The sequence below is a fragment of the Centruroides vittatus genome, unplaced genomic scaffold (assembly GCF_030686945.1).
Source record: "Centruroides vittatus isolate TY-2023 unplaced genomic scaffold, ASM3068694v2 contig_958, whole genome shotgun sequence".
NCBI classification, from domain to species: domain Eukaryota; kingdom Metazoa; phylum Arthropoda; class Arachnida; order Scorpiones; family Buthidae; genus Centruroides; species Centruroides vittatus.
In genome coordinates this window covers 1,703,745-1,728,090 of record NW_027122637.1, presented here as the reverse complement: position 1 = coordinate 1,728,090, position 24,346 = coordinate 1,703,745, and the positions used below count along the sequence as shown (strand labels likewise).

At 29.3% G+C, this 24,346-nt stretch overlaps 1 protein-coding gene across 1 annotated transcript in view; it reads left to right on the top strand.

Annotated features, from left to right (window-relative positions):
• The window catches only part of LOC136985317 (uncharacterized), a 53,361-nt gene that overhangs the window by 17,071 nt on the left and 11,944 nt on the right, over positions 1–24,346 (top strand). Inside the window, exons 5-11 of the mRNA XM_067282574.1 lie at positions 4,342–4,604; positions 7,264–7,454; positions 8,793–8,869; positions 12,493–12,607; positions 13,842–13,960; positions 15,043–15,232; positions 21,575–21,637. Coding sequence (XP_067138675.1) covers positions 4,342–4,604; positions 7,264–7,454; positions 8,793–8,869; positions 12,493–12,607; positions 13,842–13,960; positions 15,043–15,232; positions 21,575–21,637 — 1,018 coding nt within the window. The remainder of the gene's footprint in view (positions 1–4,341; positions 4,605–7,263; positions 7,455–8,792; positions 8,870–12,492; positions 12,608–13,841; positions 13,961–15,042; positions 15,233–21,574; positions 21,638–24,346) is intronic.

Sequence of the window (24,346 nt, the reverse complement as noted above, 5' to 3'; positions counted from 1 at the left end):
ATCTGACACCCATGGATTGTTTAATAGTGCCTATATATATCAGGCTCCTATCGCACCAATTATCCCTTAAAGGGACACTATAGATTCTGGGGCATCTGCTGGGGTTAGGAGGGTCCTTCCTATTACATAGGATGTTGAAAATAGTAGGTCACCTCCTGAAAGCAAGACATAGCTGGCACTTCATGGCAACCTTGGTGTATGAGTTATCACATCGTAAAAGGTTCTGGGTACATAATTTTTTGGAAGTAATTCTGGTGTGGTGAGTAGTGAGTTATTTAATTTAAAAATCTTTTACTTATTCAGATACGTATCTACTCTATTTTTTCTCATTGTCTTTCATATAAGTTAAATTTGTTTAATAATCACAATTAGATTAGAAATGATATTTTTTCTTGTACAGTCCTATTTGTGAAAATCTGTTTTCATACGGATGGCACCTCTAACATAATCTTGATTCCAACTGTTTACAGTTGTAACAGTGGTTTTTTATTTTTCTTTTTTCCAATGATTTGTCTTTTCTTTTATGATTACTTTGACAGAGACTTCTGGGTTTTTTACTTGTTAGGAGGTTTACCTTCCTTTTATGATTTCCTCTGCAATAATTGCACATAATGTAGGGTAATTAACAAGAGACAGGATTAGCGTGTTTATTACTTGTTAAATGATATGTCATGCAAGAAAAAGTTATTAAATTCAGAAAATTTCATTTAACAAAACATGAATTACAAAACAAACTTAAATACAATTCTTTATTTTATAAATTTTAATAAGTTTGTTTTGTAATTCATGTTTTGCTAAATGAAATTTTCTGAATTTAATAACTTTTTCTTACATGACATATCATTTAACAAGTAATAAACACTCTAATCCTGTCTCTTGTTAATTATCCTACATTATGTGCAATTATTGCAGAGCAAATCATAAAAGGAAGGTAAACCTCCTAACAAGTAAAAACCCAGAAGTCTCTGTCAAAGTAATCATAAAAGAAAAGACAAATCATTGGAAAATAAAAAAATAAAAAACCGCTGTTGTGTATAAAAAAAAAATTTAGTTGTCTTCACTACTATTTTTCGAAACATTATTTCATCAATATTTATTTGCCAACAGTCATTGTTATAATTTTTTTCATCACTAATATACCATTATGCAATTTTTACAGTTATAAAAATTAATAATATATGCTATTCACCAGGATATATGATTTTGATCACTCAGGATTGATATACACTTACTACTTTAACTAACTTGTCCACGTTTATTATCTAATTTAATGCTATTTTCAAGAATGCAACTGAAAAAGAAAATTACAAGCAGTATGCAGCTTAGACAAGAATTTCCAGTTTATAAAATTGTCTTGTTAGCACAGAACAGTTTAGTCTTTTAAATTTTCTAACAAGGTTGCCATGAAAAATAAAAAGCTTTCACCAAACAGAGGGAAAATGCACAATCTACATTTGCAAACTATTGTATTAACTGAAAGAACATTTACTAGAATAAGATAAACAGATGATTTCATATAAATTCTTACATTGAAATTGCATTGTATAGGTACTGCATTATACAAGAATTACTTTTATTAAGAAGTAAATATATTTTAAAAATTAATATTTTTGAGTCATATTTTTTATATAATGCATTAATTTCAATTTTCAAGAACTAAATTTTTGTGTCAACACACTAAGCAATTTTTTTCTCTTCTGTTGATATAGTAGAACTTCTGATAAACCTCTTCAATTTGTTGGGCTGCAATTTGAAAAAATTGTAGACCTATAAATTCTCACTATTATCTGTTTCTTTCCTTAATCTCAAGAACAGAGTTAGATAGATGAAAGATGAGATCAGATATGGAAACCTTGGGCAAGAGGCCCTGATTAACTATATATGAAGTTTTAATGCAAACCAGAATTTGTGCTGTAATTACAAAGTTAAAGATGTAATGTTTTTATTTTCTAGGGTTAAAAAACAAATTTTTTTCCTTAAAAATAATGTTGGAATCATTTGAAAATAATTCATAACTGCTTAAAAAATTTATAAAATAGAAATATTTGCAATATTTACATTATAAGGAAATATTACTGTATATTTTAAATGAAAGAATACATGGCACAGACCTGTAGTATAAGGAGGAAAAAACTGAGGACACTAAATATTTTAGCATTTCTTCTATTTGTTATTTTAAAAGCTTTTTACATATCATTGATGATGATTTTATGATTACTACTTAATGCAAAGATTTGACTTATTTTAAAGAATATTATTACAGTAAGACCCTGCTTAACGTGTGAGGGATGCATTCCTAGACAACAAAGCGTTAAATGAAACAGCATTAATGAAGTCATTTTAACATAGAGTAAATAGGGATAGGGGAACACATGACCAAAAATAAACAAATTTTACTTTAATTTTAAGTTATTTTTATATTAATTTGTATAATAATATATGCTAAATAACACACAAACATATACACACAGAAATGTAAAGTTCATTTTTTGTGAAGAAGATCCTGACTTTTCTGAAATTCTTTTTTTTATTTTTATTTTGCAATAAAGTTCTAAAGTTTTATTTGTCACTTTTTTCTTTCCTTAAGCAAATGTCGGTAGCAGAAGATTGCATCCAAAATGCCTCGTTTTGCTTTTGTACTCCTCTCAAAATCGGGATCGTTCACTACGATTAGATCAATGATTTCGGTTATCGTTACCAAACTTTTACTAAGGAAGTCTGTAGAGAAATTTTTTGGGTTCTTTGTTTTCAGATTCTATTTTCCGGTTCTACACAAATTCCTTGTTCTGCCTGTTCTTGAAGGTCGTCATTGGTAAGACTCTCATCAGAAACCTGTGGTAACTCCTCAATATCCTGCTCATCTACATCTTCTAGTCCTGCTGTATCGATTAGGTTGAGTTTGGTTAACCTAACGATACGGCAATAGGCTCTTCTTGTTGAGAATTCTTGGATACCTTCAGCCATAACTTCTTCCACACTTCGTTCATGCATTTATCAGTTAATTCTAGGCAAGCAGAGCCAATATTGCCTATTGCATCCATGATGATGTATTTTTTCCAAAATTGCATCAAACAAACATAGATTTAAAGAAAGTGCACCTTTTTCTGATTGGTTTGTGTTCGTAAATAATCCTATTATATATGAATCAATAAAATGCCGCGATAATTTAAATCAGCATAAATTTTTACCTTTTTTAAGGCTTCGAGCAGACCACATTATATCGAATCGGCGTTAAGCGAGGCAGCATTAAGCAGGGTCTTACTGTATTATGTTGGGTTTAGTGAGTTATACTCAGTTGACACTGGTGGCTGTGTACTATGCTAGACCAGAGTCAAGGCATAGTAACCAAAACAAGACAAAAATTAAGTAAGTGTGTGTGTGTGTGTCTGTATTCAGGAATTTCCTAACAATATGACATGTATTCAATATAGTGGCCTTCTGTAGTGTGATGTATGTGTTTCTATTCAATTGTAATGTTCCCAGGTTTTTGTGTAGTGTGTATGGTATCACACTTGTAGAGGAGAGAACAACAGGTATAATAAGCACCCTATCCATTCTCCACAGATGCCTTATTTCCTGGGTGAGTTCCATGTACAGTACTTGCTGATTTTTTTCATTGCATATGTTTTGTATATTGTGAGTGTTTGGAATGGATATGTCTATAATGTATGTAATTTTATTGTGTTTGTTAATAATTGTGGTGTCTGATCTGTTGTGGTAATTGTTGTGTGTGTGATTATGGCTCTATCATAGTACATTTTGTGCATGTTGTTTTTCAATACTATCTGGAATGTATTTGTAGTATGATTTATAGATGTCTAATAATTTGTGTTTCTTTGCAAGCTCTTGGTGTATTATATTTGCTACTTGGTTATGTCTATGTAAATAATCTGTCTGTGCCAAAAGTTTGCAACCAGAAATGATGTTTTATATAGTTTCTGGCATGATGTGACATTTTCTGCACATGTCATTTGTGAGTGTTGTATCTTTGAGTATGTTTTTTCTGTAGTTTTTAGTATTTGACCTATTATTATTATTGTTAATTAACAATTAATTAATTTTTGTTTTTTGAAGAATAAGTTCAAAATCCAATGAATAAGCCATAAAATTGAAAAGTGCATGTTTATTAATTAGAAGTGCCAATAAAACAAAGTTTGATTACTTCTTCAGATAAACATATTTATTAGGATTAGACAACAAACTAATCTTAGCAACAGTATTAACTATAATATAAAATAATTTATATTTTTTATTGTTGTTTTTAAAGATGTATATTATCTCTATTTTAGAATATTATATTGATATTATTTAGTTATTGATTTATTCTGTAATTTTAATTAGGTTGGTTAGTTATCATTCGGCTGAAGTTACTCGAAACTCTGATTCAAAAATTTTGAATAAAGAATCAAAGTTAAATTCATTATCACAAAATGCATATGAAAAAAGCATTCCAAAAGAAGATACACACAAGTTGCCAACAACTAATAAAAAGTCTGAAAATAGTTCTGAGTCTGCAAATTTTGAATATCATAAAAAAGAGAAAAATGATAAAGCATTACAGAAAGAAGGAAAAGTTCCTCACAACATTTCAAAAAAACATAAAAGTAAGTTTTTTACATATTTTTTTGATTATAGTAGATTTAGAGTATAGTTATTGAGTTAATATTTATTAATACTAATTCAAACTGTTACCAAATTAAAATTTACATGGAAATATTTATTGGTTTTATTGTTATAGTTGATATTGATAATAAATAGATTGCTCTTTTATTATGTTTGACTATTTTTGGTAAATTTATAGTATATTTCATTTTATGAATGTTCAAGCATTTCATTTTGAGTAATTCTTGCTTTATATGTTTAAAAAAAAAATTATAATTTAAAAAACAATGCATCTTCAAATTTTTTAAATCATATTGTACTAGTTATTGAATATATTTATTATATTTATACATCAACTGTATATCTATTCTTTGCAACAGATTTATTTAAATTTGAATTTGAACTATTAAAAAAGTATACATATACAGGGTGGTTCATTTTAAGCAATTTACTGAAATAACTTGAAAAATATGCACATTTGCATCTTTTTACAATACAATACAATACAAAAATTCATTGAACCAAAATGTTACATCAAAGGGAGCCACAAGATGGGACTACAATAGATGGCACTACAACTAGTAAAAACTGGATTAACTTTATTTTCTTTAATGGGAACTCTCAGTTTTTATAGCATATTGTGATTCTGCATTAAAAACAAACTTTTATTCGAAACATTTTTTCAGAAGATGCACTTAAGAGAAGTTATGAGAATTTGAAGTTTCATGCAGCCACCACACAGTACATGCGTGAATCTGGGGCTATCTGTGAAGTTCATTGAAAAAAGGAAGGAAAAAGCTAACAAAAATAGATAGGAAACTATTATTATTTGATAGAATTAAGATCAACATGTCTATCATAAGCTTAATGGCTTTAACACGCTTTGACTCTAGTTTTTTGTATCAGTTCATTATTTGAAGAAAAAGAATGATTCCATCAAATAATAATAGTTTCCTAATGTTTCTAAGCATTCTTTTTTCTTTTTTTGACAAATTTTGTCAATATCTGTACAGGTAACCCTCAGTTTACACTGCAGTTCTGTTCCTACAAAAATTGGTGCAAATCGAATTGGCGTAAAATGAACCCATATTTACAGTGAGGTATAGGGTTAGGTTCTACATAAGTGAGAAATAAACAAATAATTTTATTTATTAATACAATATAATACAAAATACATATATTATAAATTTAATTTTTTAAATGTATTTTATGATAAAATAAAGTGAAATGTTTTTATTAAAAATTCTTCTACTTTTTTGGCTATTTTAGACGTATGTTTCTATTTTCTGCAAGTCTTTTTATTTTTGTGAGACGCGGCTTCTTTGTTGACAATATTTTCCTGTTTTAAAGGCATAGACGTTTGTTTTTTAGATATTTCTTTCAATTTTCCTACGCAAACGAAAACAAGTGCCGCTTCACGATGCTTGTTTCCATCGCGGAGCGGCTCATTGAATGGTGGACACATTTCCTGATAAGTTATTCTTTCTGCAAAAAATTCACTGAACTTTGGAGATATCATTAATAGAAATATAATTTTTATGGCCGTTGAATAATAAATGTTTTTTAATAGGTCCGCTGCTCATTTAAACTCAATGGTTTGTGCAATGTCCACTATTGGTCCAGATTCGACCAATCCTGTCAAGACAAGTCGGCCATGGCAATCTGTCTCATTCTTTTACCGTGTTATACAAGCCTCTTTTAGAGTGTTAGACAAACACGATCGCAATTTTTTCACCGTGTTATACGAATCCGTCTTATATGAACCCGTGTTATAGGGGGGTCTACTGTATTTAAATTATTTCCATTATTAAAACTATATATTATGAGCTAATTAATTATCTAGTTATAAATTGTTAAATGATTAAATTCAGACATCACCTGATTTAGTACAAATATTCAATGTTTTGAACCATGTAGGGTGGATAATTATGAACATACAAATACTCTCATGCCATCAATTAATTAAACCATGTTTAACCACCATTTAGAATTTTCATATTCAACTAAATGTTTGTGGGTTGTAATGTAAACATTTGTTGCTATAAGACCTATTTTTACATGAGTATTTTTATTATTTATAACATGTACTTTTACAGTTACACAGCTATATTTTAAAATTTGAAATTATCTGTTTTATTTTAAATCAATTAGTATATAATGTCTTATTTATTTTAATGACATCTTCAAGTGTTTATTATTAAAGATAGGTTAGGTTTGGTTTGGTAAACTATGGCAATGCAGTATGTGGGCAATCTGTCAATAGGGAAAGAGATGCCTTCTGGGAGAACTCTTATAAGAAACTGGGGCCTATAGGTGATAAAGAATATAAAGAAAACTTTGAAAACTGTACGTGGCCAGTCTGTTGGTGGGGCATGAACTGTGACCAACTACCAGTATTTAGTGGTTTTATTCATTTAGCCACTGAAAGGCCATTTGTTTGAGATTTATTTTATGTTCAATAAATAATAATAATAATAATGTAATATAAAAAAATTTATAGGCCTATATTACCAGTAAAATTCAGTATTAATCAATATATATTTGATATATTTTGAATATTTATACTTACTAATCATATTTGTAGTAAAAATTAGTAATATATATATGAATTAATATGTTCAGATTAATTTTTCAGATATAAAATTTGATTTTTTTTAACAGCTGCAGTCAGTGAATTCAGTTCTTTGGAAGAAGCCCTTCCTTCAATTTCTATTAAGCAAGTATCATATATTGATATTGTAAAATCTACAAATAATTTTAGTTCAGAGAGAATTTTAGGTCAAGGAGGATTTGGCATAGTATATAAGGGAGAATTATGGAAAATTCCTGTTGCTATAAAGAGACTGAAACCAGTAAGTAAAAATTAATGTTTTATCTTCTTGGTTCAATGTTTTTAATGTTTTCAACTTTCTAATAATAATTTCTTAAATGAATATTTTACTTATAATAATATTTTGATTATTTTCTTTTTCATCTTTTGAATTGTTTATTGATTTTACTAAAGAAAATAAAAAAATATTGTGATAAATCTGAATATTTTTTTATCTTTGGCACATTATTTTCTATCTAAACATATAATATAAATATTGCTTAACTATTTGTATTTACAAATTAAATTATTACAGTTTAAAAGCATAAAAATAAGATGATTATTATTTTTATACTTTCTAATAAAGTTTTTGCATTATGCACTATAATAATAAATGAATGTATTTGTTATTAACTGCTCAACATTGTTGCATGCCTGGCGTGGTGTCATCGTCATTATCACAACTAGTGGTCCAGTTGAATGGCATCAGGTATTGTTTACAGATAAATTCTGCTTCTGTCTGTGAGAAATGACAGCTGTGGACAGGTCTGGTGATATCCTGAGAATCATATTCATGCCAAGCCTTTTTGCCACCAGCCCCACATCAGGCATTGTTGTTTGGGGAGGCATCATGTTCAATCAGCAAATCCCTGGTGCACATTCCTGGTACTTTGACAGTGGACCAGTATGTTGCAAGAATTGTGGGCTTGTTGTATGTCTTTGTAGTTGCTGCACCCAACATGGTGTTCCAGCAAGATAATGCCTGACCACATGTTGCATGGCAAACTCTCACCAGCCTGAATGGAATTCACAGCCTTCCCTGGTTGGCAGCCTTGCCATATCTTTCTCCCATCAAACACCTGTGGGACTTCATTCAACATGAGGTGCACTAGATACCACTGCTACATACCATAGATGACATGCATGCCACAGTGGATGCAGCTTAGCAAGGGATACTTTAGGCAACCATTAATTGCCTCATTGATAGTATGCCTCACTGTATAGTGTTCTCTATAGCTGCCTGAGGGAGCCATATTCATTACTGAATAAACAAGTCTGTTGCATGTCTTTGTTTGTTCTTTTAATCATTTGTGTATCTCTGTCACCACTACAAGTCCTTCAATGTGCATGTGGCTGTGCACATTTCTTCATGGTGTTGTGATTTTACTTTTGGGGAGAGTACATGCTTTCATTCATTTTAATGAAAGTTTGCTAAATAAATTGTCATCTGACTTGTATATTTGTATGTAAATGCACCAATGTTCACAATTTGTGTGTGTGTGTGTGTTTAAATTGTATAATAAAAGAATTACATTTTTTATTATAATTTAGCTTTAAATATTTATTTCTCTGAGTAAATAAAATTAATATTTCATTTTAGAAAAATGATCATAATAAAATATCTAAAGAAGAAGTTAGCATAAAACAATCATTGAATGAACTTAAATTCTTGAATTGGTATGTATTATTATAAAAAAATTACATAAAAATTATTTTAAGTTTAATAATGAAAGATATATTAAATATTCAATTTATACTGTCAAAAAATATTAGTGTAAAATGCCATAAATTTGAATAAATTTAAATAAAATTATTAGTTTTCACAATATATATCAAAAGAATTGCTTTTCGTAATGATTTAAGATAATGAAACAATAATTTACTATTTTATATTTTAAAAAATATTCTCAACATTGAAATTAAGTGATTCCATCTTCACTTTTTGAATACGTTATTTGGAGTTTGTTATCAAGAAAAACATATTTGGTATTTAACACCATATTTATACTTACAATAACTCATTTGCATATATTGCAGCAAAATTAATTTATTAAATATTGTAAATGAAGATGCCTAATGTACAGAGTGATCTAAAAAAAGAACTTTACAACTTTCAAAGCATGTAGAATTTTAATCAGAAGACTTAGAGTTATTTGAAGTGTTGATTTACAGCAGAATGCATTAAGTTTTACCTTAAACAGTCATTTTAGTTTGATGTGAGTGCATTGGTATATTACCAATGACAGACATTCTATCTAAATTGAATTTCTTGCCAAACTCAAACCAGAAGAAAAATCAAGAAGTTGTCTACAGAATGAAATAGCCAGTTTAGCCAGATTATATTTTGTTCAACCAATCCACTGATTTGGGAAATATATATAGAGTGATTCAGCTAAGCACATACAAATTTCTAGGAGTTGGTTGCACAAAGACAAATTGGAATCATATAGCAATGCTGGGTCGGAAATGCCATCTTTGTGCGGTAGATGGCATTTTGGATATTTTTGGAGGACATCTTGTTAGAGTTATTGCACAAACAACAGATTCTTCAGTCACTGCATCATGCAATGTGATTCCAGCGTAATGGGTCTCTGCCCATTTCAGCGATGATGTTTATCACTGAAACATGACATTTGGACATCAGTGGATCAGGCATGGTGGTCCCATTCATTGCTAGACTTAACATGTCTTGATTACTTCTTCTGGAGTTACATCAAAGGACTGGTGTACAACATTCCTGCTAAAAGTGATGAGGATCTTGTAGCACACATTTCTGTAGCTGCTTCAGAAGTTTGAAGCACACCAGGATTTTTCCAAAATGTACGTGATGCCATGTGCTGATGATGTCAAGTGTGTATTACAGTTCATGGTCACCAAAGTTATGACCATGAACTTTTGTAACTTCAATGCATTTTGCAAATGTCTTGTGAGTAATAAAAAGTATTTTGTTCTCTTATATGCTACTCTTTCATTTCTTGTTCTCTCTGTACATTAGCACATGAAGATGGTGTTTCTGACCCAGCATTGCTATATGATTCAGATTTGTCTTTGTGCAACCCACCCCTTCCAGAAGTTTGTACACTCTTAGCTGAATTTCTCTTTATTGAGGAAATCTCAGTCATCTGTACAACTATATAACAACATACACAACCTGATGTGTTAGCAATATCAAATGATCTGTTTATTTTTATTGTGCTATTGATTTGTTTTGGCTGCATTTTCTCTTTTTTGGCTGCATTTTCTCTGTTTTAATCTCATATAAGTTTTTCATATTAGTTTTTCATAATAGAATTCTTTTTGACAGAAAAGAAGAATTTTTTTTTGAAGAATAGAATTCTTCTTTTCTTTTTGATTTTTCCTTTGTCCTCAAATTTAATTTTTAAAAATATGTATATTTCTTTAAAAAGATACATAATAGCTTTGGAACTAAGCTATTATGTATCTTTTTAAAAAAATATACATATTTTTAAAAATTAAATTTGAGGACAAGGGAAAATCATGATAAATGAAACATAGCATATTTTAAAATAAATATTTGAAATCTCATCAATAAAGCTTATTTTTTAGTAAGAGAAAGGGTAATTACTGTATTATTTTAACTGTATTGCAATCATTATAATTGTTAAATTTGATTCTTCTCAAGCAGACATTGATGCTAATGTAAGGTAGACTAAAAATAATGGGTAAATTAAAATAAACAAAATTCATTTTCAACTTTTAATAATTAGTATGAATATATAATTGTAAGTAAAAAACCAAAATCAGATGAAAGATGAGCATTTATGAAATCAACTTTATTCTTGATGAGAATCTTTGTTCTTAATAAAAGCAGCAAAAACTTGTAATGAGTAAAAGTTTGTATTATATTGAAAATTTTTATGACTATCATGAGTTGAGTTAACTTTCAATATGATAACATAAATGAAATATTTAATTAAACAACTTTCCTTTCTTTAAAGATTTTAGTGTTGAGTTTTTTGCATTGGTAAAAGTTTCAATCAAGTATATTAAACTGTTATACAATCTAGAGGATTTAGTCAAATTATGTACAAGTTATGTTTTTATTTACAAGAGAGGAAAAATAGAAGTTTATTAAAAATAATACTTAAATATTTTTAGATTTGAACATATACCTAAGCACTAATTTTCCAGTTTTTTGAGGAAGTTCTATTTGGTATTAAATATTTTTAGAGATTAACAAAATTTTTAAAGTTTAAAGAAATTTACATTAAAAACAAAGATTTATGATATTCTTACAATGATGATAGTATTGAAGAAATTTATTCTGAAATTAGAAAACTAAATTATATTTAGATTTGAATTGCAAATTAATGAGTTGAATTCTTAATTGATATTAAATAACTGAAAATTTTAAAATTATATACTGTATTTCCTTGATTTAAATCCTGGGGAATAAAGGTGCTGTTAAAAATAAACCCTGGATTGAAAAGCACAGGAAACATGTAGAAATATTGCATTGTGTATGTTAATGCACTTCAGAGTGGCAGGTGAGGAGTTTAACTAAAATTCTACTTCTTTCAATTGTCCAAGATTGAATAATGCTTTGTTTTAAGGTTCACAGAAACATTTTTAAAATGAAAAATAAATATTGTTGAATATTGAACATAGGAAAATTGCAATCAAGTTTTTAAGTTGAGAGTTTATTGGTCAGAGTGGAATTGGAAAAAGATGATGAGTTTGAACCAGAAGAGGTAGTCAAGATGTTGATTCCTACAATGACATCAAAGCAGACAAGAATGACAATGTAATAACCAAATTGGAAAACACTGAATCAGGTTAACTATGAAAATAGTAATTATTTCAAATGTAGGTGTAATTCATATTGACAATCAATGGTTTTGATAGTTGGAAGACAATCAGTGGCTGAGTGGATAAAACCACAGAATACTGGTAGTTGGTCATGGGTTTATGCCTTGCCAATAGGCTGCCCAGGTGGAGTTTTGAGTTTTCTTTACATTAGTAACTCCTAAATAGGGGCCAATTTCCCATAAAAGACCTCCCAGGAGGTGCACTCCCATCATCAGATTGCCCATGTGTTGTATTGCTGTATATGAATAAAACTTAAAACCAAATGATAGTTTGGAAAATGTATGAGTAATTAAGGTATTTCTTTCAATTTTTATCCACTCATCTCCAGTTGCAAGATAATAAACATTGGCCTTGAAAAATCCCCTGAGATACGTTTAAAAATAAACCCAGGAATTAATTGAGGAAATATGGAATGTATATTAGTACTTAATTATTAAATTATGATTTAAAATGAACTGTTTTATTTTCAGTGCTCGTATTGATAATATTCTTCCATTATATGGTGTAAGTCTTGATGGCCAAGAACCCTGTCTTGTTTATCAATATATGGATAATGGTTCTTTAGAAGATCGCTTGAGGTGTAAAGTAAGTAGAAATGGAATAAATTAAGTCTTAGTTTTATTATGATGATACATAGATTAAGTCTTATGTTTTATTATGAAAGAAGTACCGTATTTACTCTCATATAAGATGATCTCGCATATGGGATGAGGTGCAACTTTTAAGATCAAAATAAAGAAAATTAGATTTATTAATACAATTCTAATTTTATTTCGTTTAATCACAAGTAAAATATTAAATGCCCGTAAATGCACACATTGTCCTGCAAAAATTACTGGCAATTTAAACTTCAAGGAAAAATCTTGTAAAATCAACAACATAATTTGTTTGTGTAAAGCTGGACAATTGGGAACCTTTTTGCCAATTCTTAACAGTCGAATTCACTCTTTGTCGATTACACTTATGAGTTTCTCTGAATTCTGATTTCTGAATAATCAAATAGCAATAGGAAAACAAAGCTTTTGAATTGAATTCCAAAATTACACGGAAGCCCGATATAAGTTTTAATTCATTCCCACATGAAAACTGCTATTCATCTTTACTCCTGACAATACACAAGAACAATTCAAATGACCCATATAAAATTACTTTTGTTTTTAAACACCAGAAGGTGAGAATCCGGTAAAAAATGCAAATACACATTCACAAAAATTATTGCAAAAATGAACAGAATTCTTCACTCACATGTATAGGACAACCTAGGTTTTTGAAGCAGTGAAAAATGGATAAAAACCTCGTCTTATATGCAAGTAAATATGGTCTTCCATTATCCAAAAGCATGGATAAAATTAATTATGGTAGAATGCATTTGTATTAAAATGCTATTAAAATTAGTAGTGTTTATATTAAATGCTGCTAATTTTATTTAAAAAGTTTATTCAGTATTATTATTAAGTTTTATTAATCTTTTTGTATATCATAAAAATGACTTTTTTAATTGAGTTTTTAATTTTAATTGAGTATAACATAAATTTATGTATTTTTTTTATTTATATACTTGTATGTATGGCTTGAGATTGGCTAAATAATAGTCAAAACAAGTTCCTAAAAATTGATTAAATTTAAGTATGTTTAAAAATTGCATATCTTTTTAAAATTAAAATATTTTGTGCATTTTCAAATGGTAAAAGAATTAAGATATAAATAAATTATTTATTTAAGATTTATAGTCAGCTACTGTATTATTAAATAATCTTCAATATTTTATATTGATTATTTTATGAAAGCATTGTTAATGAATATATTCCTTTTTTTTTAGAATGGTACAGCACCTTTGACTTGGTTTCAACGAAGCTTTATTGCAATAGGGACAGCCAAAGGGTTGAACTATTTACATACAGCTGATAAGGTACCTTTGATTCATGGTGATATAAAAAGGTATTTTTATAATTTTCTATTACAAAATTTTTCTTAGCTTAACTTGTACCACTTACAAAAAAGTAAGTGGTACAAGTTAATAATTAGTAGTAATAAAAAAATTAATACTATAAAATAAGTTGGCACTGAGGTTAGTTTTTATTTGGATCTAAAAAGTGTAGAATGATAGGATTGTTTAATTAAACAGTTATATTTAAAATTTACCTACTTATTTTATGAATATTTATAGTTATAAGAACATAATAAAAGTTTACAATTTATATTAGTTAAAAGATAAATATCACTAATTTTTAATAAAAATTACTAATGCAACTATATCATATGCTTAATTAGATATTAAAAATCCACTAATTGATCTTGAAAGATTTATTTGTTATTTTAACTTCATATGAGGATTATCCTGATATGTTAGTTACAAAAACAGAAACTACTAAGTACATTAGTTTTCACAATATAATGTTAAGTTTATTATTGGTTTTTTTTTTCCAATGGTAAACCTTATGTTGTGGTAGACCTTTATTTTTTTTACTTTTGCTTGAATGGTTACCAATCTGAACTGTCTCAATATTGACAGATCTACAACATAACAATAAACATTATCTATAGCTATAGTACTTATTAACAAAGCACTGATCATATGAAATGACACAATTTGAGCCATTTTGATGAAGACATTGACTAGCTTATGGAAAATGGGAGGGAATGGTTATTAACACACAGTCTACTGGTAGATGGGCATTTGAATTGCTGCCAGAAAACATCATTTTGGGCATGAGGAAAACCATGGGCAGTTGTCATGTTTTGATGAATGTACACATGATTTTGTTAGTTAAATGAATAGTTTTATTTACAAAAGTGATTTGACTATTGGATAACAGGGGTAATGCATCTTAAAAGCTAAAAGTGACAATGTAACACAAGCACAAAATCAAGAAGTTTGAACGGTACAGATTTTTAATGATTTTTGAATAAAACATGAAAAACTTAATATAAAACTTTAATTTAGATTTACAATAATTTAATAAAATAATAATAAAACTTTAATTTAGATTTACAATAATTTAATTTTTTTATGCATTTAGTGCCAATATTTTGCTAGATACCAATTTTAATCCAAAAATTGGTGATTTTGGTTTAACAAGAGAAGGTCCTTTAGAAAATCGAACTCATACAAAAGTTACTACTGTTCATGGAACTCAACCATATCTACCTTTAGAATATTTAAAATATCATAAGCTCTCTACAAAAGTAGACATATATAGTTATGGAATAGTAAGTATGATTATATTACTGTTTTTAAAATTTTATTTAAAAAATTTAAAATGTTTGAAATAAGGTATTTATTAAAATAAAATAATAATAAATAATAAAATATAAAATAATTTATACAGTGATACCCCGAACTTACGCGATAGGTGAGACCAAGCGATAACCACGTAAGTTGGGGTATAATTTCGCATATAAGTACATACAAATTATTTTTAATTGGAACCAGAGACTAAAGAAAACAATAATTTAGAAAAAAAATGTTTAATAAAATCTTAGATAATACACATGTATAACAAATTATATTATTAAAATCATAAACCGAAGTTATTTTGATGTAGAAGGCTTCATAAAATCAGCGATTCTCGATCAATCTCGGTCGACCAATCAGCAATTCCCGATGGTCATAGCTTTATTAAAGGTCCGCAGGTGGTGTGATGGTCTGACGACCAATTAGTGGATATGCATTCAAACTCTAACAGTCACTTCCTCAATCGTCTTTTTGTAACGGAGACCATTACCAGTTTAGAAAAAAGGCGGGAATCGTGTTCCTGCACGATTCTACCCCGACAAACACAAAATAAATTGTAGCTATGCGTCGATTCCGTGCGACACATCCGAACATGTAAGCTGAACAATAATGTGGGGGGAGTGAGTAATCAAGAGTTGCATGGTGCTCAAACAAAAGATGAATTGATGAGATTTGAAAATCGCGTAACTCCGGGTTTGCGTAAATCGAGGTATTACTGTAATCAATTATTATAATTGTCAATGGTAATATTTTGTTGAATTAATTACATTGTATAATTATTACAAAATGTTAATAGAATCACAACTGCTTCTGAAGTCAACATTTTAATATGGTAAAACCTGTCAATTTGGACATCCCTATATCTGGGGCACTTCCATATCTCAAACACTTTCATATTGAACAAGACAAATCCATAGCCTTTAGGATGCAACTATGCAGACGCGAGCGAGCGAGAATATGTGGCAAGAAGAGGCGAGATGCGATAAATATCAAAACCTGTCAGATATGTGCGAGAACCAGAAATTTGCTCTCACCAGCATTATTTCTCACTTCTTGCTTGTGCATGGTTTTCCTTTACGAAAACTAAATCGCTCGCAACCTCTCGCTCGCTCTAAATTCATGTCTGCATAGTCACACCCTTACTGTATATGATACTCTGCATCTCAGACACTTCTCTACCTTGAATTTTGGACATCTTTTTATGATGTACATTTTCAGAAATTTGTCTCTCTTCTTTTTAACTGTTGAATCATTCTACATAGCTGTCCTATTTTAAGGTCTTGTAAGTTTTCTTATCAGCTTTTAACTAATAACAAACACCCTTTTTATTGCATTTGGGCAGATTTTCCACATTCCTGACCACCAATAGCCTTAAGCATCATTTCTTAAAGAACAGGGTGCCATACTTGGCTATTTCAAAATCCATTCTTTGCACCCAAAAAATTACACTGGCAATTGGCTATAAATTTGGCTATAGTTATTAGCTTTGGAGGGGAAAAAAGGCATCTTTTATGTGCCTTAGTTGGCATTTATTATTGTGAATCTGGTCAATGTTTTATTGTATTTTTGAACCTACATCAGCCATTGAGTGTAAATTGTATGTAAATATTTTTTTATTTTTGTTTCTGTCCAGATATAAGGTCTCTTTTCAAGCATATGGTAAGTTTAATCAGATTCACAATAGAGTAACTGGATACTTAGAGACGAGACTTAACATATTCAGTATAGATCACTCCCAAAAAAAATCCTTGGGTTTGTTGAGCTGTCTGATTTCAGATACTCCAAAGCAGTAGGCTAATAGCTTATTCACCTTATCCATCCAGCCTTCATGTATTTGATAACCATCAGTGGCCATGTGAATAAAATCACTGAACACTAGATAGACTGGTCATGGGTTTGCTCCTCACCAGCAGGCTGGTGTGTGGAGATTCCCTGTTTTCTTCACATATATTGGGGCTAGTTTCACCATAGGTTTTCCTGGGAGGCATTCCTTTGGCAAATTGCCCATTTCTTGCTTTGACATATCCCATTAAATTAATCATGTGACTATGAGTTCTCAAAGGACAATATAATGATTTAAGAGCATTAAAGTGCTAGCAGCAATAAAACGTTACTTTAAACATATTTAATGCCTTTTTGTGAAAGGTTTCCTTTTTTATTTTAGTAAAAAAGAAGGACATGGCATTCAACCTTTAAGTTTGATTAACTTGCATTAAAGCTCTGAAGCAAGATTAAATAATTGTGACAGTGATTGTGATTGTGTTTGTTTAAAATGTTAATACTGTATAATACCTGAAGAAAAAGCAATAATTTGATGATGTTATTCGTTCAATGGAGACACATTTTGCTCTATAAATCTTAGAATAGGCACAGCATGCCAGCAAATTTAGATTAAGTTCCATGCTTTCAGGACCAAAACTACTTGCTCTATATTTTGGACACCTGTCTAAATCGGATGCATTCTTATGGAACCAAAGGTTTCCAATGTAAATAGATTTTACTGTATATTAAAGAAAAAGAACTTGGTGATAATTAGCAGATTATTACTTCAATTTATAATTTATTCAATTTCAAATTACTTTTTCATTTAAAAAAAAAAATCATTTGTATAAATGAAAAATTGTTTGATCTTAGAAATTTAGTATTTTAATCTTAATTCACTAATATATGAATATAACTAATTAATATATTAAGATTAAATTATTAAATATTAAACCATTGTATGGAATTCCTAATATAATTTAAAGTTTTTCTAATATTCTGAAGATTAGGATTTAATACAAAAGCAATCTGTATATTAATATTGAAAGAAAAATTTCATGTTTGAGAGCTATTTTGTTCTTTTTTAAGAAAAATTGCAAACAAAATTGAACAGATATTTCTTAAAGAAGTTTTTCTCAGTTTTATTAACTGTCATCACCATCTGGCTATAATACCAGACTTATTAGTCCAGCATAAACCCAGAACCAACTACCAATAGTAATGGAATTATTGCCTGATTAAATAAGTGTTTTTAAAATTACTAAAATAGTAATTTAAAAACTGTAATAATTATAAGTTATATTTAATATGAAAATATTAATTGTAGAAGAAAGTAAATTAAGATTCACATATACAAAGAGTAAATTATTATCCTATGCTAATTGATTTAAATGCTTAGATTGTAGGTCATAAACTATTTTTTTAAATTTTGATTTTTTGACTATATCATTCAAATTTACAATTAAATAAAACTGTTTAGATATTGATTATGTAGAAAGTATCTAGAAATAATTAATCTAGAAGTCCATATAGAAGTAATTAATTCAGCATGGCCCAAAAATTAGTTAATTGAAATGTATTTTTAAAATTTAAGAACGGTTAACACTAATTTGGAATAACTGCATGTTGTTATTTGTTAAAACCACATGCAGCTGTTAAATGATTAAAAAAAAAAAAGAAATGTCAATTAGAACTTTAGAAGACTTAGTAACAGTTTTAGGTGATAAAGTAATAAACAAGAAACATGAAGGTGTTTATGAAACCGTGCCGGTGCTTATTCTGCAACTTGAACACAAACTATATGGTGTATTTTCTCGGACACATGGCAAATTTCATCACTAAGTTTTCCTCAGTTGATACGTGTATTAAGTTTTGTACACGTTTCAGGCTGTTGACACCCCTCTTCAGCCAACTTTAAATCACAGATTTTTGCAAACATAAAATAGGCCCATCTACCACATCACTATGTAAATGAATAGAGTCATACGCAACAAAACCAATAAGAATTCGTTTGTACAACAGAATCTCTGGCCTCGATGAAAAAGATCGACTAGATGATAAAAAATTAATTAATGTACAGAGAGGTTTTAAAACAATTTTATGTTTGCAAAAATCTGTGATTTAAAGTTGGCTGAAGAGGGCGTCAACAGCCCGAAACGTGTACAAAACTTAATACACGTATCAACTGAGGAAAACTTAGTGATGAAATTTGCCATGTGTCCGAGAAAATACACCATATAGTTTGTGTTCAAGTTGCAAAAGAAACATGAAGGTCAAACTTTAGACCCATGTTTGAAATAAATAAGTAATTTACATATATAGAAAGACCTCATTTTACAAAGATTTGGTTCATCAGTTCTGTTCATAAAGAAATTATTTGTAAATTTAGGTATTTATATATTTAAATGAGTTTAGTTCTTTCTGTAAGAAAACTGATATCTATGAAGTAGTAATTTTATAATTTTTATAAGGAATTTTGGTAGTTTTATGATTTTAGAAAAATAACATTTATAAATAAAATAAAAGAAAGTTAGAGTAAAAATATAATAGAAATTTCATTAGGTAAATTGGTCCAAGCCATTATTGGAGTAATACCACTGTCTGGTTTCCACATTGATGGTTTTTTGATAGGTATAATAGAGAAGACTTGGTTGATGAGATAGGTTTAATTTTGTTTGATATGATTGGGTAAGGCAATGCTATGGCCAATCTGTCAAGGGGGATGCCTCCTGGAAGGACTTTCTGTAGAAGAACTGACCACTATTTAGATATTGGACATTAGACACATGAAATAAATGTAGAAAGCTCTGAACAGTCAACCCATTGGTCAAGCATAAACCCAGAACCAATTACCAGTGTTTGTTGATTTTGTGCACTCAATCAATTGTAGTTATCCACTCCTGGTTAAAATCTCAGGTAGTGATTTTAACTGTGAGAGATATGGAGCCTATCTATTCTCATGTTGATAGACAAGCTCCCCATTCCTCTTGGTTAAGAATTATTTTTAAATTTTAAATTCAGTTCTGTTTAAAATGAACATTTTATTTTATTTTTGTTAAAGACCATTAGAAATGGTATCAGGAATGCCAAAAAGTGTGGATTTTCTGTTTTTATCTTAATTTTATTGATTTCTATATCAATAAAATTTATTGTTTGAGTTTAAAATGCAAGTAATAAGAGGTTAAAGAATTTTTATGTCGTCATTAAAAAGAAATATTAAAAAAAATCTGATTATATATTAAAAATCATTTTGGTTTTGAAAATTATCACAAGCTCTATTTAGTAATTTACATAATTTTATCTGTTTTATATGAGAAATGTCACCTCATAAATACAAACCTTCTTTCTCAACCTGAAGCTTGGTGGGTAGCAAGTTCATCAACTATTAGTCTTCTTTTTACAATAAGACTCTTAATACTTAATACTAGTTAAGTAGGGCTTCCTTGCTTGATAGTGTCCATGAATTTAGTTCTTGTCTTCCTTTTTCCAGTATTCCCTTCCATACATCCTTCTAATAGTGTTATAACACTAGTAGAAGGATATATGGAGATTCACTCAGAAAGATTAAACTACTAACATGTATTTGAAGCATTATTAAATTAATATTAAAAAAATAAATTATAAATAAGGTATACAGTCAAACCTGTTTTTATGCGGGGGATAGGGACCGCATTAAAAAAAACGCATAAAAAAATCTCACAAAACTTCACGAATGGCTGTAAATAATAGTTTTCGCAACACAATTAAAAAAATATTTTTTTTTTATGCGGTCAACAGGGACCGCATAAAAAAGTCTCACGTAGAAAATAACTCAAAACCGTACGAAATAGAATTTATTGACAACAGATGTCAGCACTTGACTGCATCGTCTGGTCTATCGTCTGTTTTACATATTTTTGTCCAGGTGGTGTTTTGTTGACTTAAAAAGTAAATAATTTCATTTTTCGCATATTCATGCAATAATATTGCTATAATAAGTTTATTTAGCTATAATAAGTCAACGTGAGACATGACGAATCGCACGAGACTAGTCGCCAACTATACCGCACAAATAAAAAATCGCACAAAAAAAACTGCACAAATTAAAAATTCACATTAAAAAAATCGCACAAATAAAAATCGCACATAAAAAGAGCGCATGAAAACAGGTTTGACTGTATATACAGGGTGAACCAAAAGTAGGTGGACAGTAAATGGTAACATACATTGAGATTACATATACAATTATATGGAGTAATACAATATGATTTTACCAATGCAGGTGCTCAAACTGCTATCCATCACAATTTACACCACTTTGAAGTGTACATTTCATGCTTTGACAAACATTATTAATTTCTTGAAATGCATCTCTGATGCAATTTTTTAACCATAACCAAGTTAAATATACACCATCGCTATAGTATAACCCTAACACAAACCCTATTTCATCTACTGTCCACCTACTTTTGGTTCACACCCTATATATATATATATATATATATATTTTGAACATTTACTATATATAGTAAATGTTCAAAATTATTTTATTCTATTTTAAATTTTTTTATTTTCAGGTATTGTTGGAAATGGCTACAGGCCAAAGAGCTTATGATCAGAAACGAGAAAAGAAACTTTTGGTAAATTTTCAAGATATCTTTATTTAGTTTTATTGTTTACTTTATGTAAAATAAATGTTGTTGATTCTATACCTTCAAAGTTTAGTTAATGGAACATATAGATACATATTAATTGATAGAATATTTAGACATAAAATTTTCAAAAATATGTAGATAATTTTTTACTTATTTAAAAATTCTGAAAATTACATTTAAAACTAATGAGAGAATTGTTTACAGCTGCCTCTTTAAAGTCTAGCGTTAATAGCCTTTTTTTCTTATTGTAAAATTTATTTTATTTTAAATCCAGAAAAAAGATACTTTAGCTTTCTTGTCAAACTAATTATGTTTAAAACAGAAATACATCCCATTGTACATATATATTATATGTTAATTTGAACTATCTTCTGTGGTATTTTATTTTCTTTTAACAAAAATAGTACTTAAATAAATAGCAGTTTGATATTAATTTTAATAATTTACTTTTTTATTATTAATACAACAGTATACTTTACAGAAAGCATTACTTAATATAAACAAATAAATATTTATTTATTTATACCTAGTGTTTAAAGATTTAAACATGTATGCTTTATATTTAATGTTAAAAATGTGTAATAACTTGCTCTTAAAACACTTTTGGTAGAATTTAAAAACATTCTAAATTTAATCATGAAAACAGGCCTCAGAATGGATCACTGTTTTCACTATTTTTAAATTTAGTCACTTTTTCTCAACTATTTCAGCGGTATATCACTATTTCTTACTTTTTCTGTCATTATGGGCAAGAACATTGTTGTGAAGCCAAGCTGTCACATGGAGTGGAAAGATAGAAAGGGATCACATGTCATAAATCAAGTGGAGTCAGACTTCATGAAGATTTTACACGTTATTAGCATTAATAATTTTATATAGAACTTGTCTATACCCTCAAAATTAAACTGTTTGCAGTTTTGTAATTATTAATAATATAAAAGTTGTTTTTTAACAAAATCTTATAACAATAGTGCCGTAAACTAATATTAAACTTGCTCTATTACATTGTTGTGTTTTTGTCGGTTAAGTTATGCATTTTATTTCTGTATTTTTTATTTAATGAAACGTCTTGTTTTAAGTTTTAATAATTTGTGACTCTGAAAACTTTTTTCTAATTAATAATTTTAACCAATTAAAAATTTTAATTTGCAAAATTTAAGAAGATAACTCATTAGAAAGAACAGTAAATATACAGGTGATTTTTCTTTCAATTTTTTTAAAAGAGAGATATGCTGTATATCCTCTAATAGTATCCTCCAATAGCCTCCTGTGTTTAATTGCCGAACTGGTTGATTGACCTGGTGCTTATTAACCTATGGTTATGTTGTACAAAAAATAAAGAAATCGAATAAAGAACACATCAAAATATACAGATATAGCAGATGATAATTAACAAAGCATTTTGCTAATTTTGGTCAACTCGACTTGGATATGATGCACTCAAAAACGAAACCAGAAATTCCCGAGTTTTGGTTTTGCAAGTGACTGGCGTCTGTTTGAGTCTTTGCTGTAAGTCTGCATTTATGCAAACACAAGGAGAGGGAAATCACGCTAAAATGAACTTTTTGGACCAGAATCTGCAATTGTGAAACCATTTATGCAGAAGTGAAAAACAAATTTCTCGTGCAAACATGTGAGAAATGCACACAAATGTCTAGAACCTGTGCAAGCATTATTATTGCTTTATATGTAATTACTATTAGTTAATAATGAAAATAAGTTATAGCCTTTTAAACAAAAGAAAATGTTCTCAAACTACTATATTTACTCACATATAAGACGATCTCACATATAGGACAAGGTGTGACTTTAAAGATCAAAATAAAGAAAATTAGATGTATTAATATAATTCTAATTTTATTTCATTTAATCACAAATAAAATATTATCAAATGCACGTATTAAGACAAACAACCATTGTTGTCTTAATACAGCATTTCTCAAAGTGGGCGATAATGCCTCCTTGTGGGCGGTGAGTAAATCTAGGGGGCGCTGGTGGCAGGGTACTGAATGGTGACCAAAGGCAAAAGTTGGGGTCACTGACAGCCGTTCCCTTTTCCTCTGTTAAACGGATAAGAGGAAAACATTGCATTTAATGGTTTCCAGATGTTGAGAACAATGTACAGTAAGGGCACAAAGTGTGAGATTCATAGAAAAGTTTTCCTAAGAATATTTCCAATCCTTTCTCACACAAGAGAAAATGTGTTAGGGGGCGTTGGGTATAACTTCATGGAACAAAGGGGGCGGTGGATCGAAAAAGTTTGAGAATCACTGTCTTAATACATGATGAATGGAAAACAAAACCAAAACATTATAATTGTGAGGTTTGCCAACTGACTGCTTTAGCCATGATAGTCACACGGTCACGACCAATGTGTGGGGAGTGAAAAAAAAACTTTCAGAGACAGACTCATCTTTAACCCGTTTATATAACAAAAGGTGCTTACAACTATGATACACTTTTGTCAGCGACGGTGTTTGAGTCTTCTGGGCCCCTTTTCGAATGCGAAGGTCCACAAGAAAAGTTCTCCGATGTTTTCGCAGGAGTTTGATGGCCCCGGGGCGCACTGTTCAGTTTCTCGAGGGAAAGTTCCGGAAGCAGGGACGATTCAGATAACAGGTGGCAAATCCAGGGGAGCGGGTGACATTCCAAAAGAGATGTAATCCAACTGCCAAAGATCACTGAAACAGTCGT